The following is a 15,563-nucleotide window of genomic DNA, read 5'->3' on the forward strand; positions in this document are numbered from 1 at the left end:
CTAGGATGAAGACAGGACAAAGAGGGTATATGGTATCAAGCAGGATAGACCCGAGGTAGTTGTGGGATGAGAGATCACAGAAAAGTGGTTACCCCTCAACTGATGGAAATTTGGTATCATTGGGATTAGTTCCTTAGTCAGACTCCTGACTGTAGCTATGTAGGCAAAATCTTTTTCCAAAACCCTACTTGGATGCCAGTACCATTTGGGATTACCACTTTCCATATGTTAATAACAATTTTTGAAGGGAGAAGTCCAAATCTATAATTCTACCATTCCAGAGGAACTTTCCATGTGAAAGTAAGTACCCTTCCCCAAGGTAGATCAGTAATTTGATCTGTAACTTAAAATGTTGCAAAAGTACATAGGACTTTGAGATGTTAGGATGTTCGCCAAAGTCACGCAGATGATAAGCTTTGGAGGCAGGATTCAAATCTAGTGCTGTTGATTCAGTCCAGAATTTTTTCCAATGCCCATATTTGTTCCTTTCTCCCTCTTTATTATAAGTTTAAGGTAATATTCAATAAGAAATCTTGGTAATCTTACCACAGAATCCCAGATTTGAAAGGGCCATCTAATCCTATTTATACCTTAACAAGAACCACCCTTCCTCCATAATATTTTTGACAAATAGCCCCACTGCCTCCTCTTGAGGACCTCAATTGGTGGTCACCTACTCCTTCCCAAAGCAATCCAATGCCATTTGGGGCAGATCTAAGAGTTAGGAAATTTCTGGCATCAAGAATAAATCTAGCTCTAAATCTTCAACCCGACAAATATTAAGCAACAGTGCTCTTTGAATGGGGGAATGGCTAAACAGATCGTAGTATGTTAATGTACTGGGATATTTCAGTGTTATAAAAATAATCATAAAGAGGAATATAGAAAAGCATAGGAAGACTGACATGGACTGAGACAAAGTGGAGTGAGCAGAACCAGAAAAACAATAGACAAAATGCTAGAGAGACAGAGCAAGAATTCATTGAGACTTAACTCTTTGTCAGCACAGTGCTTTAGCACATCATTTATGATGGAAATATAAATGCAAGCAAAAACAAAAGCCCAAACTCAGCCCCTACCTTCAAAGAACTTATATTTTTTCTAGTGGGGGAAGAGAACAAAAAGCCCCACACAAGACACAGAAAGGAGCTGGAAAGCAAAAAGGAAGGAGACAAGAGAGAAATGGAAAGGAATGTAAATAAGAACAATTCAAACAATGCTACAGGATCATTGCCCAAGTCTGAAGTCAAAGAAAAGCCATAGTAAGGGTTCTTTGGAAAGGTGAGGGGCTGTGGACGTGGAACTTTACACAATATCACATTTTTCATCATTTTGATTAATGTTAATGAGCTTTTTCCTCACTTTTTATTCTTTAGTATAAGGAAAGAATATACTGAGAATTAATTAGATAGCATTAAAAAAAAAAAAAGATACTTTTTTTTAAAAGGAGGCTCCAAAACTGGGTTTTAAGAAGAGATTAGAAAAAATTCATTTTTTCTTTCTTTGATTTCCTTCTGGAAAAGAGGGAGCTATGGATGTAGAATATTCTATGTGCTGTCGGATTCAGCTGATGGATTTTGCAGAAGTGGTCTTCCCAACCCCCTTTATTCTTTATTATAAGGGATGGGGGAGAAAGAGGGATCTCTTTGGAAAGGAAGGTGATGTAAGAACAATAGATAACTTTTTTTGTGGCTGGTATGGAGACAAAGTGTCAGCCCTCCCCAGGGATTCTGCTATGTTTTGCACTGAGGCTTTCCTAAAACTTATGTCTGTCTGTCTCTCTGTCTGTCTCTCTGTCTGTCTCTCTGTCTGTCTCTCTGTCTGTCTGTCTCTCTGTCTGTCTCTCTGTCTGTCGCTCTGTCTGTCTCTCTGTCTCTCTGTCGCTCTGTCTGTCTGTCTGTCTCTCTGTCTGTGTCTCTGTGTCTCTGTGTCTCTGTCTGTCTCACAAATACAGACACACATAAGAGACTCCCCCCCACCACACACACAAACACATCCTCAGTTAAGTTCCAGTGGCTCTCAATAGCCCCCGACATCCTCCACAAGATGTCCAGTTATGTCTGGACACCTCTGTCACCGAGGCGGCGCCTCCCGACTCCCTGCCCTTTCCTCCTGCATCCAGACCCGCCTCCCTCCCGGCCGCTCCACAACCAGGACACCCACGTCTCTGTCCGGGCCCTTTCTCCGAGTGTCCCTCAGAGCCGGCTCCTCCCTCTCTGCCGCCAGCTTCCCCGAGCCCCCTCTCTTCCAGACCCCTCCCTTTGTCAATCCTGCCCAGTGTATCCCGTCCGGAGCTCCCTTTGTACGTCTGCAGATGGACTCCCCCGTTGGACGGGGAGCCCTCGGGGGGCTCGGACTTCTCTGGCGCTGAGCGGAGCTGAGCACACAGTAGGTGCTTGCTGAAGGTCTGCCGACGGACGGATTGAGACCGGTTTCTCCAAAGCCGAGAGGCGAGACTGCGAGCAGGTGACCGGCCCCCGGAGTCCGGCCGGGCCCCCTCACCGCCGGGGGAGTGGGCGCCGCGGTTAGCGGCCGTCTCCCAAAGGCTGCGGGGAGCTCTCCCTCCCACGTTTTACTCCCAGACCCCCTCGTTTCTCTCCACTTCACAGCCCGGCCCCGCCCCCGCTTCCTCGCAGCCCTCCGGCACCAAGCTGGGCCAAGGTAAAGTGGGGAGGGTTCGGAGGCTCAGCTTTCGCAGAAGAGGAAATTCACTTCTCGGCAGTTAGTGCCGGATGGGGCCGGTCGGCGCCCCGGTCCTCGCCAGGGGCTCCCCCGGGCCTCCCGTGCGCGCTGCCGTCGGGGAGCCCCTGCCTCCGTTTACAAAGTGGAGACCATAAAGCCTGTAGCATCAGGTAGTTAGATTTCACGTTGTGACGTTCCAGATGTATCTAATAGAACCGAGTACAATATAATTTAATATTATATACTTACATAACATATATGATATAAAAGGACACACAAGTTCTCTCCACTCCATCTCTCTGTCGTGTCTCTCTCTCTGTCGTGTCTCTCTCTCTGTCGTGTCTCTCTCTGTCGTGTCTCTCTCTCTGTCGTGTCTCTCTCTCTGTCTCTCTGTCGTGTCTCTCTCTCTCTCTCTCTCTGTCGTGTCTCTCTCTCTCTCTCTCTCTCTCTCTGTCGTGTCTCTCTCTCTCTCTCTCTCTGTCGTGTCTCTCTCTCTCTCTCTCTGTCGTGTGTCTCTCTCTCTGTCGTGTGTCTCTCTCTCTGTCGTGTGTCTCTCTCTCTCGTGTGTCTCTCTCTCTCTGTCGTGTGTCTCTCTCTCTCTGTCGTGTGTCTCTCTCTCTCTGTCGTGTGTCTCTCTCTCTCTGTCGTGTGTCTCTCTCTGTCGTGTGTCTCTCTCTCTGTGTTTTTAATCTTTAAAATAATCCTGGGAGGGAGATACAACATCTGTCTCTTTTTTTTGAATTTCCCAACCTGAAATACAATATATATGCATATATCTCATTTATTAGTACTATTGTTTTCATCTTCTATTTGATCTTTGTCAGAGAGAAAAGACCTGAAATAGCTGTTCTCTCCTATTCTTGATATCCTGCGGCTTCTTACACAGGGAGAAAATCCTGGTCTTCTAGCTTTCAGCAGGTGACATTCTATGCTGGGAATCGGGGAGACCCAAGTTCAAATTTGGCATTCTCTGTGTGTCTCTCTGTGTTTATAACCTTCAAAATAATCCTGGGAGGGAGCTACAGCATCTGTCTTTTTTTTTTTTAATTTCCCAACCTAATATATGTATATTTATTCCCAACCTAATATATATATATATATGTATATATATATATATATACATACATATTTATTAGTATGATTGTTTTCTTGATTCTTCTCATTTTCTACTTGATCTTTGTCAGAGAGAAAAGACCCTGAAAGAGCCGCTCTCTCCTATTCTTGATAATCTGTGGCTTCTTATACAGGGAGAAAATCCTGGTCTTCTGGCTTTCAGCAGGTGATTCCATGCTGGGAATCAGGGAGACCGGAGCTCAAATTTGGCCTTCTCTGTGTGTCTCTGGGCAAGTCAGTTCACCTTAGTTTGCCTCAGAAAAGTTTTTGGTAACTAAATAAAAGTATTGGGAGGCAAGTTCTTTCTTTTAGTAATTAGGTTTAAGTGACTTGCCCAGGGTCACACAGCTAGAAAGAGTTAAGTGTCTGAGGTCAGATTTGAACTTGGGGTCCTCTGACTTCAGGGCTGGTGCTCTATCCACTGCACTACTTAGTCTTTCTGAAGACAGCTCTGCCATATCTCTGGGAACAGACAGGATGATGGGGATGATGGAGACCTCATCCTATCATTCTTTCATCGAGTCTAGATTTTGAAACTTTTCTTTCCATGCTATTTGTAGATGATGAGCACAGGGAATGGAAACATCTGTTAAAGTGCATATGGTATCAGTGGGGGGGAAAGCATCACTAATGCTTGTGGATCGCCCAGATGTCTAACAAATTATGGGCACCATTTCTGCCTGGATGATGCTTTGATTTCACTAGTTTATTTTCTGAATTCTCAAACATGGTGCAGGGCCTTTGTTATATGGGGATGTATTTTCTGCACTTTATGGAAGATAGTATAGCTATGGGACTGGATATTTTTGATTTTTTTTTTTTGTAACCTGCTGCACAGCTTCTACTATGTCCTCATGGTTTTTTTCCTCTGTAAAATGGGGCTAAAGAAAGCCTCCCTTCCACAGTTGCTGTGAGGATCAAATAAGCGAATCCTTGTCAAGGACTTTGCCAACTCTAACGTGCTATATGCAGCCTGTCCCAAAAATCTTTGTGAAGTTTTGTTATAATTACTTCAGAAGTCTAAGATAGATCCATGCGGACACACATAACCCACATGGGCAAAAAAAAAACCCAAACCAAACTCACAACTACACACTCCATCCCCTACACATTACTGGAAAGTCAATATGGGGGTTGTCCATGGAGGCCTTTAGAGTCTACTTGTGTCTTAGCTGTTTTGTAGAATCCAGACAGAAACCAACCAGTTTTGGTCATATTCGACAAAACCAGGGAGCGATTGTCAGTCTTTACTATGATTTTGACAAGAGTAGTCTCCTTGTTCCATTTAAAAAAAAACCTGTTTATCATGTATTCTGAAAACAAATATCAAACTTTTTCCCCCCTTTTTGATGAGAAAATGTTGTTCTTTCCTATAACTGCCTTGGGCCAATGAGTTTCATTAATGTTGTATGGTTTCTGTTAGGATGCTTTATAAATGTTATTGTTCAGAAGTGTACATTAAGACTTTGCGTAGGTGTTAATTACTTCAACTGTTCTTTCCACTGTTATTTCGGGCGTAGTAAGTCTGTTCTACATAGCCACAGCTTCCTAATTAGTAGCTAAATGCTTATTTATCATCATCACTATCATCTTGTTATCTTTTTCAAGGAGCAGTACTGGGACTATTCTTCCATGTTTCAGGGTCTGAGGACTGTTGAATAGGTGGACAGAATGACTGCCTTTCATAATTGAATAAAAGTATTAGTATATAGGCTCATCTTCTGAGGATGCTCTAAAAGCATCCTGGGTACCATTTCAACAATAGAAGGGATGATGGAGATTTGTACCAACATGGAAGAATATTTTGTTCTATGCATTCTATGTTGCCATGAGGGATTGCTGGGCCCAGAGTTGGGAAACCTCATCTTCCTGAATTCAAATCTAGCCTCAGACACCTGGAAAAGTCACTTAATCCTGTTTGCCTCAGTTTCCTTATTTGCAAAATGAACTGGAGAAGAAAATGGCAAACCAGTCCAGTAGCTTTGCTAAGAAAATCCCAATGGGGTCACAAAGAGTCAGTGATTGAACAGCAACAGCAAACGTTGCTATGAGTATTTGGTATGAGAACATCTATTGAAAACATTGCTTTAGAAAACAAATCTAAAAATCCCACCAAGCATCCCTGATCTGCTGTTGCTAACCCATACTAAGATGCACCAATGCCAGCTTCCAAGTTCTAATGGATCCATGCTAGAGATGGAGAAACGGTTTTGTCCCCTTTGGCTCTCCAGAGGGCATCCTGAAGTTAGCTTGAGAGAATTAGGTTCCTTCCACATAATCCCAATGGGGTTATATGTGCCCACGTGGATCTGTCCAGATGTAACTCTTCTAGTCTTGTGCTTCTGAAGTTATTACAGCATAAAACTGCCCACAGATTTTTGGGACAGGCTGCATAGCACTTTAGAGTTGGCAAAGCCCTTAATAAATAGGAAACATAAATCCAAGGCTTTTTTACAGTGATGGAAAGGCAAAAAGGACAAGGGAAATTCTTGGACTCAGTTTGTCCATAATAGGCTCAGACTATCCTTCTGATCTCTTCTTACAGAAAATTATGTCATCTCTTTCCTAGATAGAATGCATTAAGCACCATTCCCTGAACCCAGTCTACATGTGCCCATTTCGTTCATTCAATCAACCATCCATTCATTCCTCAAACATTTATTAAGGGTCTACTATGCCAGACCATAGCTGGGCACTGAGGAACATAGTTTAAAAACAATACAGTCCCTGCCCTTTGAGAATCTACATTTTAATGGTGAGATGATACATACAAAATTCACTATAATAAATACAAGTTAAATATTGGATGGGAGAATCTGATAAAGGACTCTAACAAAGGTTAATGAGGTTTGAAGGTCTTAAACTGAAATTTAAAGTAAGATTCAAATCTCAGAGGCTTCAAGTGAAGCTTAATCTCAGAGGTTTCACAGCTAGTTAGTGATTTTTGAAAAAAAATCTTTTTACATATCTTCCATTTATAGACACTAAGGTCCTTTCTTGAACTAACTACTGAACATTCAACTCTCCTGCTGAGAGCACAGCTCCAATGGGATGGTCACTCTCTTTGAATGCTGATGGACACTTGCCTAAAAGAGTATTCTATGGGGGAAGGAGAGTGCTCCCAGGGAGGTCAGAAGAAGTAATGCAGGGGCATTCTCAATGTCTCTGAAGAACTTTGATTGTGCGACATGGAGACATTGGCCTGACATGCTGGTCCCTCATCAAAGATGGCGCTGTGTTGTAGGAGGGAGGCAGAAGTGAAGGATCTCACAGGGAACAAGGGATGCAAAAGTTAGAGATGTTCACATGGACTACTAGGGCATTCTGGTCTGATCAGCCGCAGACACTCTGACTCCAGCTTAGTGATGACATTTTGATTCTCCAGAGAAAGAGACAACCACCACCATTTATTTATCCATATAATGGCATTTTCCCTCCGGTAGAATGCAAGCTTTTTGAAGGGAGGGACTATATTGTTGGGCTTTTATAGCCGTAGTGTCTAGCCCAATGCTTGTACACCATTAAAACAAAGCATGAGAATGAAGGAGGAAAGAAAGGGAGGAAGGCAGTTAGTGCTTGAATCAGCCTTCAGACTCTAGATCCAAGACTCTTCCCCTTGTTCTACCACCTATTCTTCCATCAGACTGCGCAACTCAAGATTCAGTGATTCTGGGAAATCTTCTTCAGAGAAACATGTATATATGAGGTCAGCCTTTACCGTAGCTGAGAACAACTGGGATGTGTGCCAAAATCTCAGAGTGAGAGGGGACCTCAGAAACCATGGGGTCTGACCTAAACTTAGGCAGGATTTTCCTTTACAGCATACGTGGCAATTAATCGGTCATTTGGCCGCTCCTTGGAGACCTCCAGTCATTGGGAACTCACTAAGCCAGAGGCAGCCCCTCGCTGGTCTCTCCTCCTGTCCCAGCCTCTCCCTTCCCTTCTGTTAAAGTCTTTATGCCAGATATGAAGAGAAAAAAGTGTTGGACTCCGTCACTTCTGTGGCTCACACTGGGACTTGGGTGTTTGACAACTTATGATTTCCTTCCTGTGTTCTGATAAGAGTGTCACCAACTATAGATGCTTGGGGGTGCTAGAAACAACTTTTTGTTTGGCTTAAATTGTGAGGGCAATGACCTCGAGGGAGAGCAATGTCTTCTACAACCCCAGAGTCTTTTTTTTTTTATAGGGAACTAGGGGCTAGGAACCACCATTCCCTTAATTCTGAAGATGAGAAAAGCACGATTTCACAGAATTATAGAATCCATGTTGGAAGAGAGCTCAGAAACGTTCAAGTCTAACTCGCACTTAACAGAAATTACCGTCTACAATGTAGCTGATTGGCATTCATCCAGACTTCATTAAGATATCTCCAGATTGGGGAAAACCCATTACTTCCCAGGGCAGACCAGGATGCTTTAGAATATTTAATTTTGTTTTCTCAATGACCAAAAATCCATCTTTCTGCTCTCCCTCCTTTCCTTTTTCCATTATCAAAAAAGAAAAACAAAAATCTTTTAAAAACAAATATGCATAATCAAGCAAAATAAACTCACTTTGGCAGTATCTAAAAATGTATGTCTCCTGGATCTTGAATCCATCACCTTCTCTCCATCAGGAGTTAGCAAGCTGCATTATCAGTCCTCTGAACTCACAGTTGGTTATTATATTGATCTGAGTTTTAAGTCTTTCATAGTTGTCGTTTTCTAAATTCTTCTCCAGGTTTTGCTCTTTTCCTTCTGTATCAGTTCATATAAGTCTTCCCAAGTCTCTCTGAAAGCACCCCTTCATAATTTCTTATGATATAATAATATTTCATTATATTAATATATTTTAATTTTGTTAAGCAAAAGATGGATACCCCACCCCAGTTTCCAATTATTTGTCCATAAAAAGCTGCTATGAATATTTTTTGAACATAGGATTCTTTCTCCTCTTTGTTTTTTGGTCTCTTTGGATTACTTTAATTCTCAACAAGCTTTTCTTGAAATCCACAGGTACCCTGGTAAATATTTCACAAATAATCAACTTTTAAGTTTAATAGGCATTGTTAACATCACTTTATTAAGTCTACACAATCCACAAAATAATACAGCAAATCGCGATTTGTGTTGGCTTTTCCCAGGTACCCTTGGACATTTAACAATAAGCTCTCCAGCCAATTAGAACTGGACATGGACTTAACATACCCCATGCAGGACCTCATCACCTTCTCTGATCATTTCTACCAATAGCTACCAGGTTTGCCCTCTGAGTCCAAGCATAACAAGTTAATCCCCTTTTTCTACCTTTATAAAAATTGCTCTTTTAAATTATGAAGTTAATAAACATCAAGAAACATACACATTTTGGTACACAAAGGACCAGACAGATGATTGTATGTGAAACTGTCAACTTTTCAAAGAATATGTTTGATTTAACTCGATGACAAAATTGGCACCTTGTCCTAAGAAAGGTTTTCATGAGTGCATCCTGGTTGGTAAAATAGATTATAGTGGACCTGTAGTCAGAAGTCCTAAATTCATGGGACATGGTGGGAGTTTCAGATTTTGAGAGGAACAAAGCAAAGAAGGCCTTACCGTGTGATTCCTCTGTTTTTTAATCTTTTATAATTTTGATGTTTTCATAAATATGACCAGTCATAATTTCTATATTGCATAATTAGTTCATGTCTTTTATTAACTGCACACAGGGAGATTGAAATGGAAGGAGTCAGTGAATAGCTTACAGAACATAGACCTAAAAAGCACTAAGATCTCCCTCCAAAAGGCTAGATGGTTTTGCCCACTCCACTTAGTGGGAGTTGAGGGGAAATTTTTATATTTTGACTTGGAAATAACTTTTATATAAGCTCCTAAATGGCAGATGAGAGGGACACATGGTGGTGTTTTAGCCTAGCACATGGACTTAAGTAGCCTGGCAGACGCCATAAAACGCAAAGCTTTTCTCATAGCCTGCAGATTGAGCTAATTCTTCTCTCTTTTCCAAATGACCTTTCCTAGGCAATCTTTCCTGAAGACACCAAGAGCTGATTGAATGAGAGTTATGCCCCTGGGGCTATCTAAAGAAGGAATGGGGGGAGGGAGGGAAATCTGGCCAATCTAAAAGAGATAGGGCTGAAGAAGGAACAGGAATGGTCTCTTCCTACCTCCTTTTCCACTTAGACTATCAAACTTTGCTAGATAGCACTCCTACTGGTTACGCCTATTATATTTTATCTTATTTTATTTTGATTTTTAAAATTTGTTTTAAAAGAAGATTTTAAAAATATTGTTTTAAATTGATTTAAAAAAATAATGTGTAGTTCTGGGCCAGCCATCGATCTCTTAATCACCTCTCTGGAGACCCTTCTAAGATGGCATCTTTGCAATTCCACCCAATTATCCATCTGCTTGTACTGGTATCCAATTCATGTCTTCCCATCTTTTTTTCCTTTGTTTTCTCACAGGATGAACTTTAGGTTCTTTCAATAATCTGGAGACATACTTTTCAAATTCATATTTCCAAGGTTCCCTCCTGAATTTTAGCCTAGAGAGATTAGTGAAGTATCCACAAACTTCTTGATGTTTGACTTAAAGAATATTGCACATAGTCAGGTGGGCTAACTTTTAGAGAATGTTTTCTGCGTTGGGATGAAGGAGAATTGAGGTACGTGGTATGGTGACCACTCATGGCAGAGGAGAACTATCAACAACTCAAATGCAAAAAGGCAACACTAATCATTTCCTCTGCATCCTTTGCCCTCCCTCCATCCTGTGGCCTTACATTATAAATAAACTATGAGTTCATTTATAGCCAAATGGAAAATAGTGTGTTTATGGGTGTGGAAGTGAGGAATCGATCGTAGCAGCAGGGTTTGTGCTGTTAGCCATTGGGTACCAGCCCCGTTGGGATGGATCACTCCGTGGACACTAAAAAGGAAAAGAGGAGGCAAGGTGACAACCGAGGGAGGAGCAGTGGCTGAAGGTGGAGCCCTGGAATCAAATCCCACTCCACACACTCGATGACTTTGTGTTTGACCCTTGGCTTCCTCGTGTATAAGTGAAAGGGTTGGACTAGATGGTCCCTTCATGGAGTCCAGGACCACCTGGGAAAGTTCCTTATAAATATGTATAGAAACGTAAATCTAGAGTCGCCTGAGAAAGCTTGCTTCTAACCTCCCGTTTTCGAGTGTGCACAGTGGAGTTGACCCCCCTCTGAGGGGGTTGACTCTCCATCTCCTTGAGGAGGTGCCCAGTACCACTGGCACAGTGTAGGTGGAGGATCTTCGTGGATAGGGAACGGCTCCTCTTTGGGGTCTTTTGTAGCTTTAACGCCAGACCAGTGAGCATCAATCTCCATTTTATGCCATGGGGGGAAAGCAGCATTGGCAAAATAGCTAGAATAGAGACTCTATAGAAATTCAAAGATGAGGAGCATTTTTTGGTGAGCTGGATGAAGAGTGATTCTAGGTAGATGGAACTCCTCAGTCATTTACTCAAACCAAGTCAGCAAGTCAGCAAGCTTTTATTTGTTGCTGTTTAGTCGTGTGGAACTCTGTGGGACTCCATTTGGGGTTTTCTTGGCAGAGACACTGGAGGGCTTTGCCATTTCCTTCTCCAATTGTTTTATAGCTGAGGAAACTAAGGCAAGCAGAATGATGTGACTTATCCAGGGTCACTCAATTAGTGTCTGAGTCTGGATTTGAGTCTTCCTGACTTCAGGCCCAATGCCCTATCCACCAAACCACCTAGCTGTCCCTAAGCCTTTATTAAGCACCTACCACTTGCCAGACACTCTACTAGGACCTGGGCAAGTCATTCAAACTCTCTCAACCTCAGTTTCCTCATCTGTAAAAATGCTCATGGGTACAGTTATCCTTTCCACATTGTGACTCTCCACGTTTCCATCATGGTTTTAATACATTGCAGGTTGGCATAAGAAATAAAATGGGAATTTTGGGGGAGTTTTGCAGAAGCTGCAGACAACGAGCAAAGGTTAGCAGACAACACGGGAAAAGCCTAGAAACTCAGAAATGCGTGAAATTTGTGTATCGTGTTATATAATATCAACATCTCCTCTCTTTTAATACCATAATAATTCAGACTTCTTACTTCTTCTGTGGAATGAAGAGAGAACCAAAAATGTGGGGATTTTCCAGACTGGGGGGGGGGTGTGACATACTCCTAAGCCCTATAATTTGGAAAGGTTAGTGTGTAGTCCAAGATATATTAGTATCTGCCTGACAGGGCTGCGGTGATATGAGAGAACATATCAAATGTTTTGTCAGCCAACATAAAAATGCTACATGATGCTATCTATAAAGATGACATCAGTGATGATGATGATGATGGCAATGAAGATGATGATGATGGAGATGGCCTACAGCCAGGCAGACAAACCACTGGGCTGATTCATCAACACCAACATCTCGAGGGAGATGCTACATTTGGATGGTGAACTAGACCCATATGGAAACAGAGAGAGGTTAGGACGGCTAAACACTTTGGAAAGATTGTACAAGACTCTCCCTGACCCCCCCATGCTCATCTTTTTGGCACCCGGCTGGGAAGATGCCTTTGGAACCATATATGAATCCAGGAACATATTGATCTCAGAAGATTCCTGTGACCCAGAAGAGCTTCTCTTACAGGTGACCTAAAGGGAAAATATTGTACATGTGGCCAGAGGCATCGGAGAACTTGTACAAAAGAACGTGTGGGTTCAGAAAAGGAAGTGGACCAGTCTTGTATCAAGGTCAGAAATAACGGGGTCTGTCTGACTGTGTGTCTCTTGTGTCTGTCTGTCTGTCTGTCTGTCTGTCTGTCTGTCTCTCTCTCTCTCTCTCTCTCTCCTGAGTATTTCAGTAATAGCCATGGTACAGCACTGAAAAACCAAAGTACAGTCTCCAGAGCTTTGGAAAGGTCCTCTGTGGAGAGGTCCCATGTGTTCCTTCTCCTGGAGAAGGAATGGCCCCTCCTGATGAGATACCTTCCTGCCTCCCCTTCAAATGCCTCATGGGTAAGCTCCCCATCTACTCGTTGCCAATTAATATCATACACTGATTATTCACATACAGGAAAGCGCAATCCTCAATGCATATTGCTCAGAAAGGACCAGGGGGAGAGAGAAGTCCCTGGTGGGACTCCTCAGACTGACATCTCTGCTCCAAATGGCCAGGAGACATTTTCCATCCTCATCTTCCAGAGGACCACCGAGGACCCCCAAAGCACCCAGACAAAAACTCCTGCAGGCCAGGAGTAACTGCAGGAGAATCCGTCTGGGGTGGTTGCTTCAAATGAGACAAAGCCTCTGCTCCCAAAAGGGGAAAATTCTAGGGAAATGGCCTTCCAAACCTCTGTGGAAAATAAGGGTGGACATCTGGGGACTCCTCCTCCCCCGTGGTCCTCAAGCAAGACACCAGATCATCAGGCAACAGGGTCTGCTCTGGAAGACTCTCCCAGGAGGCCTGCTTTTCCAAGGTCATCATGACCTCCACTTCAGACTCATTTGGATCTTCCGTTAAACTACTTTCACCGTGGTCCAGGATGAGTCTTGTTTCTTCCAGAGAGAAAAAGTTCCTGCCGGCATTGGTGCCGGAGCCAGAGAACACTGGGCTCGGACAGTTTCTGATCACCACATTCTTGCCCAGGCCCAAGGAACTGACGTGGGGTTCCAGGGATGAGACTCTGAGGTCACTGATCTCGCAGGGAGGGTTCTCCACAGGGAGCAGACTGGAAACCTGTGGTCTGTAGCCAGTGTTGGGATCAGGGAGATAGGAGACGGTGATGTCCACAGGTGGTGAGGTTTGCGGATGCTCCCCAATCGCCTCCGACCCTCTTGTGCTTTCCATTTTGGAGGGCCGGTGTTGGAATGCTTTGTGGAGATTGGTTTCTTCTACCTCCATGATTTCTGGATCTGGGTCGAGGAATGGCTCGCTGGAATCATTCATCATAAATTCACTTATTTCCTAGAAGAGGAAAAAATGCATTACTCCCACAAAATAAATCTCAGAAGTCCAAAATGGATGGTGGAGCCAAAGATTAGAATCCTGCCTCCATTCTGCTTTTTCTTGGTCTCTCTTTTTCTTTGATCATTCCTTTTCCTCATCTTATTTCTTACTTTTGTTAGCTAATAGACTGGATATTAATCCTGTACTTCTGTTTTATATGATGTGTCTATACATACATATATACACATACACACATTATACATACATATATACACACACTTGTTTATATAGGGGATCCCAAAAAACCTTTGTGCAGTTTCAAGCTTTAAATACATAGTTAGGTCAAAGATGAACAGGGCTCTTTGAATGCACTAAGAATAAAGTCATAAATCTTATAATCAAAACATGACAAAAGTGTTTTGCGACAACATGCTTGGGTCTGGTTCTAATATGAAGTGAAATGGACTTTGGGACGGGGGGGTGTCAGTCAGCAGGTTCTGTTTTTGCCCAGTCCGTGAGAGCACCCCATCAGTACTACCTTTGGTCCTTTGCCAGACCCTGGGAGAGGATACTGTCCAAGAAATCAAAAGAGAATGGGTTTCATCTCTAGCTCAGACGCTCATTGGCTGTTTGACTATGGAGAAATCAGGGAAATCCTCTGACTCTCAGTCTCTTCATCTTTATGTAGCTGAATATTCTGTTTGAATCCCTTTCCCCAAACATGAGGGGAACCATTTTTGAATACTTGCTTACATTCCAAATGGAGACCATACCTGTAGGTGACCAGGTCCTGCCAGGGACCTTGGAATGACCAAATGAGAAAATGAATGTAAGTTGGTAATAAGATCATGTTAAGTTATTATCACTATTATTATTATTATTATTATTATTATTATTATTATTAATATGTATAGCTAGCCCGGAGCGTCCTTGGGAAAGGAAGCACAGTCTGATTTTTGGGCTGGAGAGAGAGCGGCCTCTTCACTGGACACTGGCCCTTCCCAGTCCACAGTGGAGAGAAGCATGGCAGCTACAAGAGGGACACAAGGTTCCCCAGAGCTGACAGGAGCCTGAGACATCACTTACTTCTACCCCCTCACTTCCATTGTAGCTTTTTGGATTTTATTAATTTCCCTTTTTCAAAGAACAAAAATAGATTTCTTCTCTATACAAGAACAGAAAAAGAGGTTTGCATTTCTGGAGGGAATACTAATTCAGGAGCCTTGAATGCGAATGTCACCTCTGACACTCACAACCTGGGAGACTTTAAACACTTCATTTCCCTAAGTCTCAATTTCTTCCTCTGGAAAATGATCAGTGATCTGTGAGTTCCTTTCCAGTCCCAAATGATACATCTCCAATTCCTATAGCTCGGGTTTCGGTTGGAAGCATTATTTATTTCAAATCTAATAGGAGTTCCAACACCATCTTGCTTATCTTTGCCTCCTTCCTAGCTGGATACTAATTTTTAAGCAAATATTTTCAACAGAACAGTCACTCCAATCCCCCCACCCCCATCCAACATTATCGATTTTGTCAGTTCTTACCTCCAAGGTTTTCATGGCACAACTATTTCTCACGTTGGGAATGTCTTCATGGAGCCAATTTGGTAGGAACAACAGGAGTCTTCTTTTAATTCTGAAAAAACAAAAAACAAAAACAAAATAGTCCAGGTGAAATCTCACAAGAAGTTTTTGGCTATAGAGTATCTGATTTCAATTCTATCCAAATGTGACAGTATCCAAGGAAGGAGCCAAACTGCAGAGTCCAAAATGGCCTGGGCAGGGATGAGATAATATTTATAAAGTGCATAGCACAAGGCCTGATATATTATAGG

The 15,563-nt window shown here is 42.6% G+C and overlaps 1 protein-coding gene and 1 long non-coding RNA gene across 2 annotated transcripts in view; one reads left to right on the forward strand and one right to left on the reverse strand.

Annotated features, from left to right (window-relative positions):
• Positions 1-2,168: 2,168 nt before the first annotated feature.
• Positions 2,169-15,563, forward strand: part of LOC116423728 — a 60,659-nt gene continuing 47,264 nt past the window's right edge. The window contains exon 1 of the long non-coding RNA XR_004234233.1: positions 2,169-2,661. This is a non-coding gene — a long non-coding RNA (uncharacterized LOC116423728). The remainder of the gene's footprint in view (positions 2,662-15,563) is intronic.
• Positions 11,612-15,563, reverse strand: part of IL23R (interleukin 23 receptor) — a 53,834-nt gene continuing 49,882 nt past the window's right edge. Inside the window, exons 9-10 of the mRNA XM_031968910.1 lie at positions 15,274-15,364; positions 11,612-13,744 (exon numbers count right to left, since the gene is read on the reverse strand). Of these exons, the coding sequence (XP_031824770.1) occupies positions 13,109-13,744; positions 15,274-15,364 (727 nt within the window). The 3' untranslated portion in view covers positions 11,612-13,108. The remainder of the gene's footprint in view (positions 13,745-15,273; positions 15,365-15,563) is intronic.

Source organism: Sarcophilus harrisii, chromosome 4 (genome assembly GCF_902635505.1).
Source record: "Sarcophilus harrisii chromosome 4, mSarHar1.11, whole genome shotgun sequence".
NCBI lineage: Eukaryota > Metazoa > Chordata > Mammalia > Dasyuromorphia > Dasyuridae > Sarcophilus > Sarcophilus harrisii.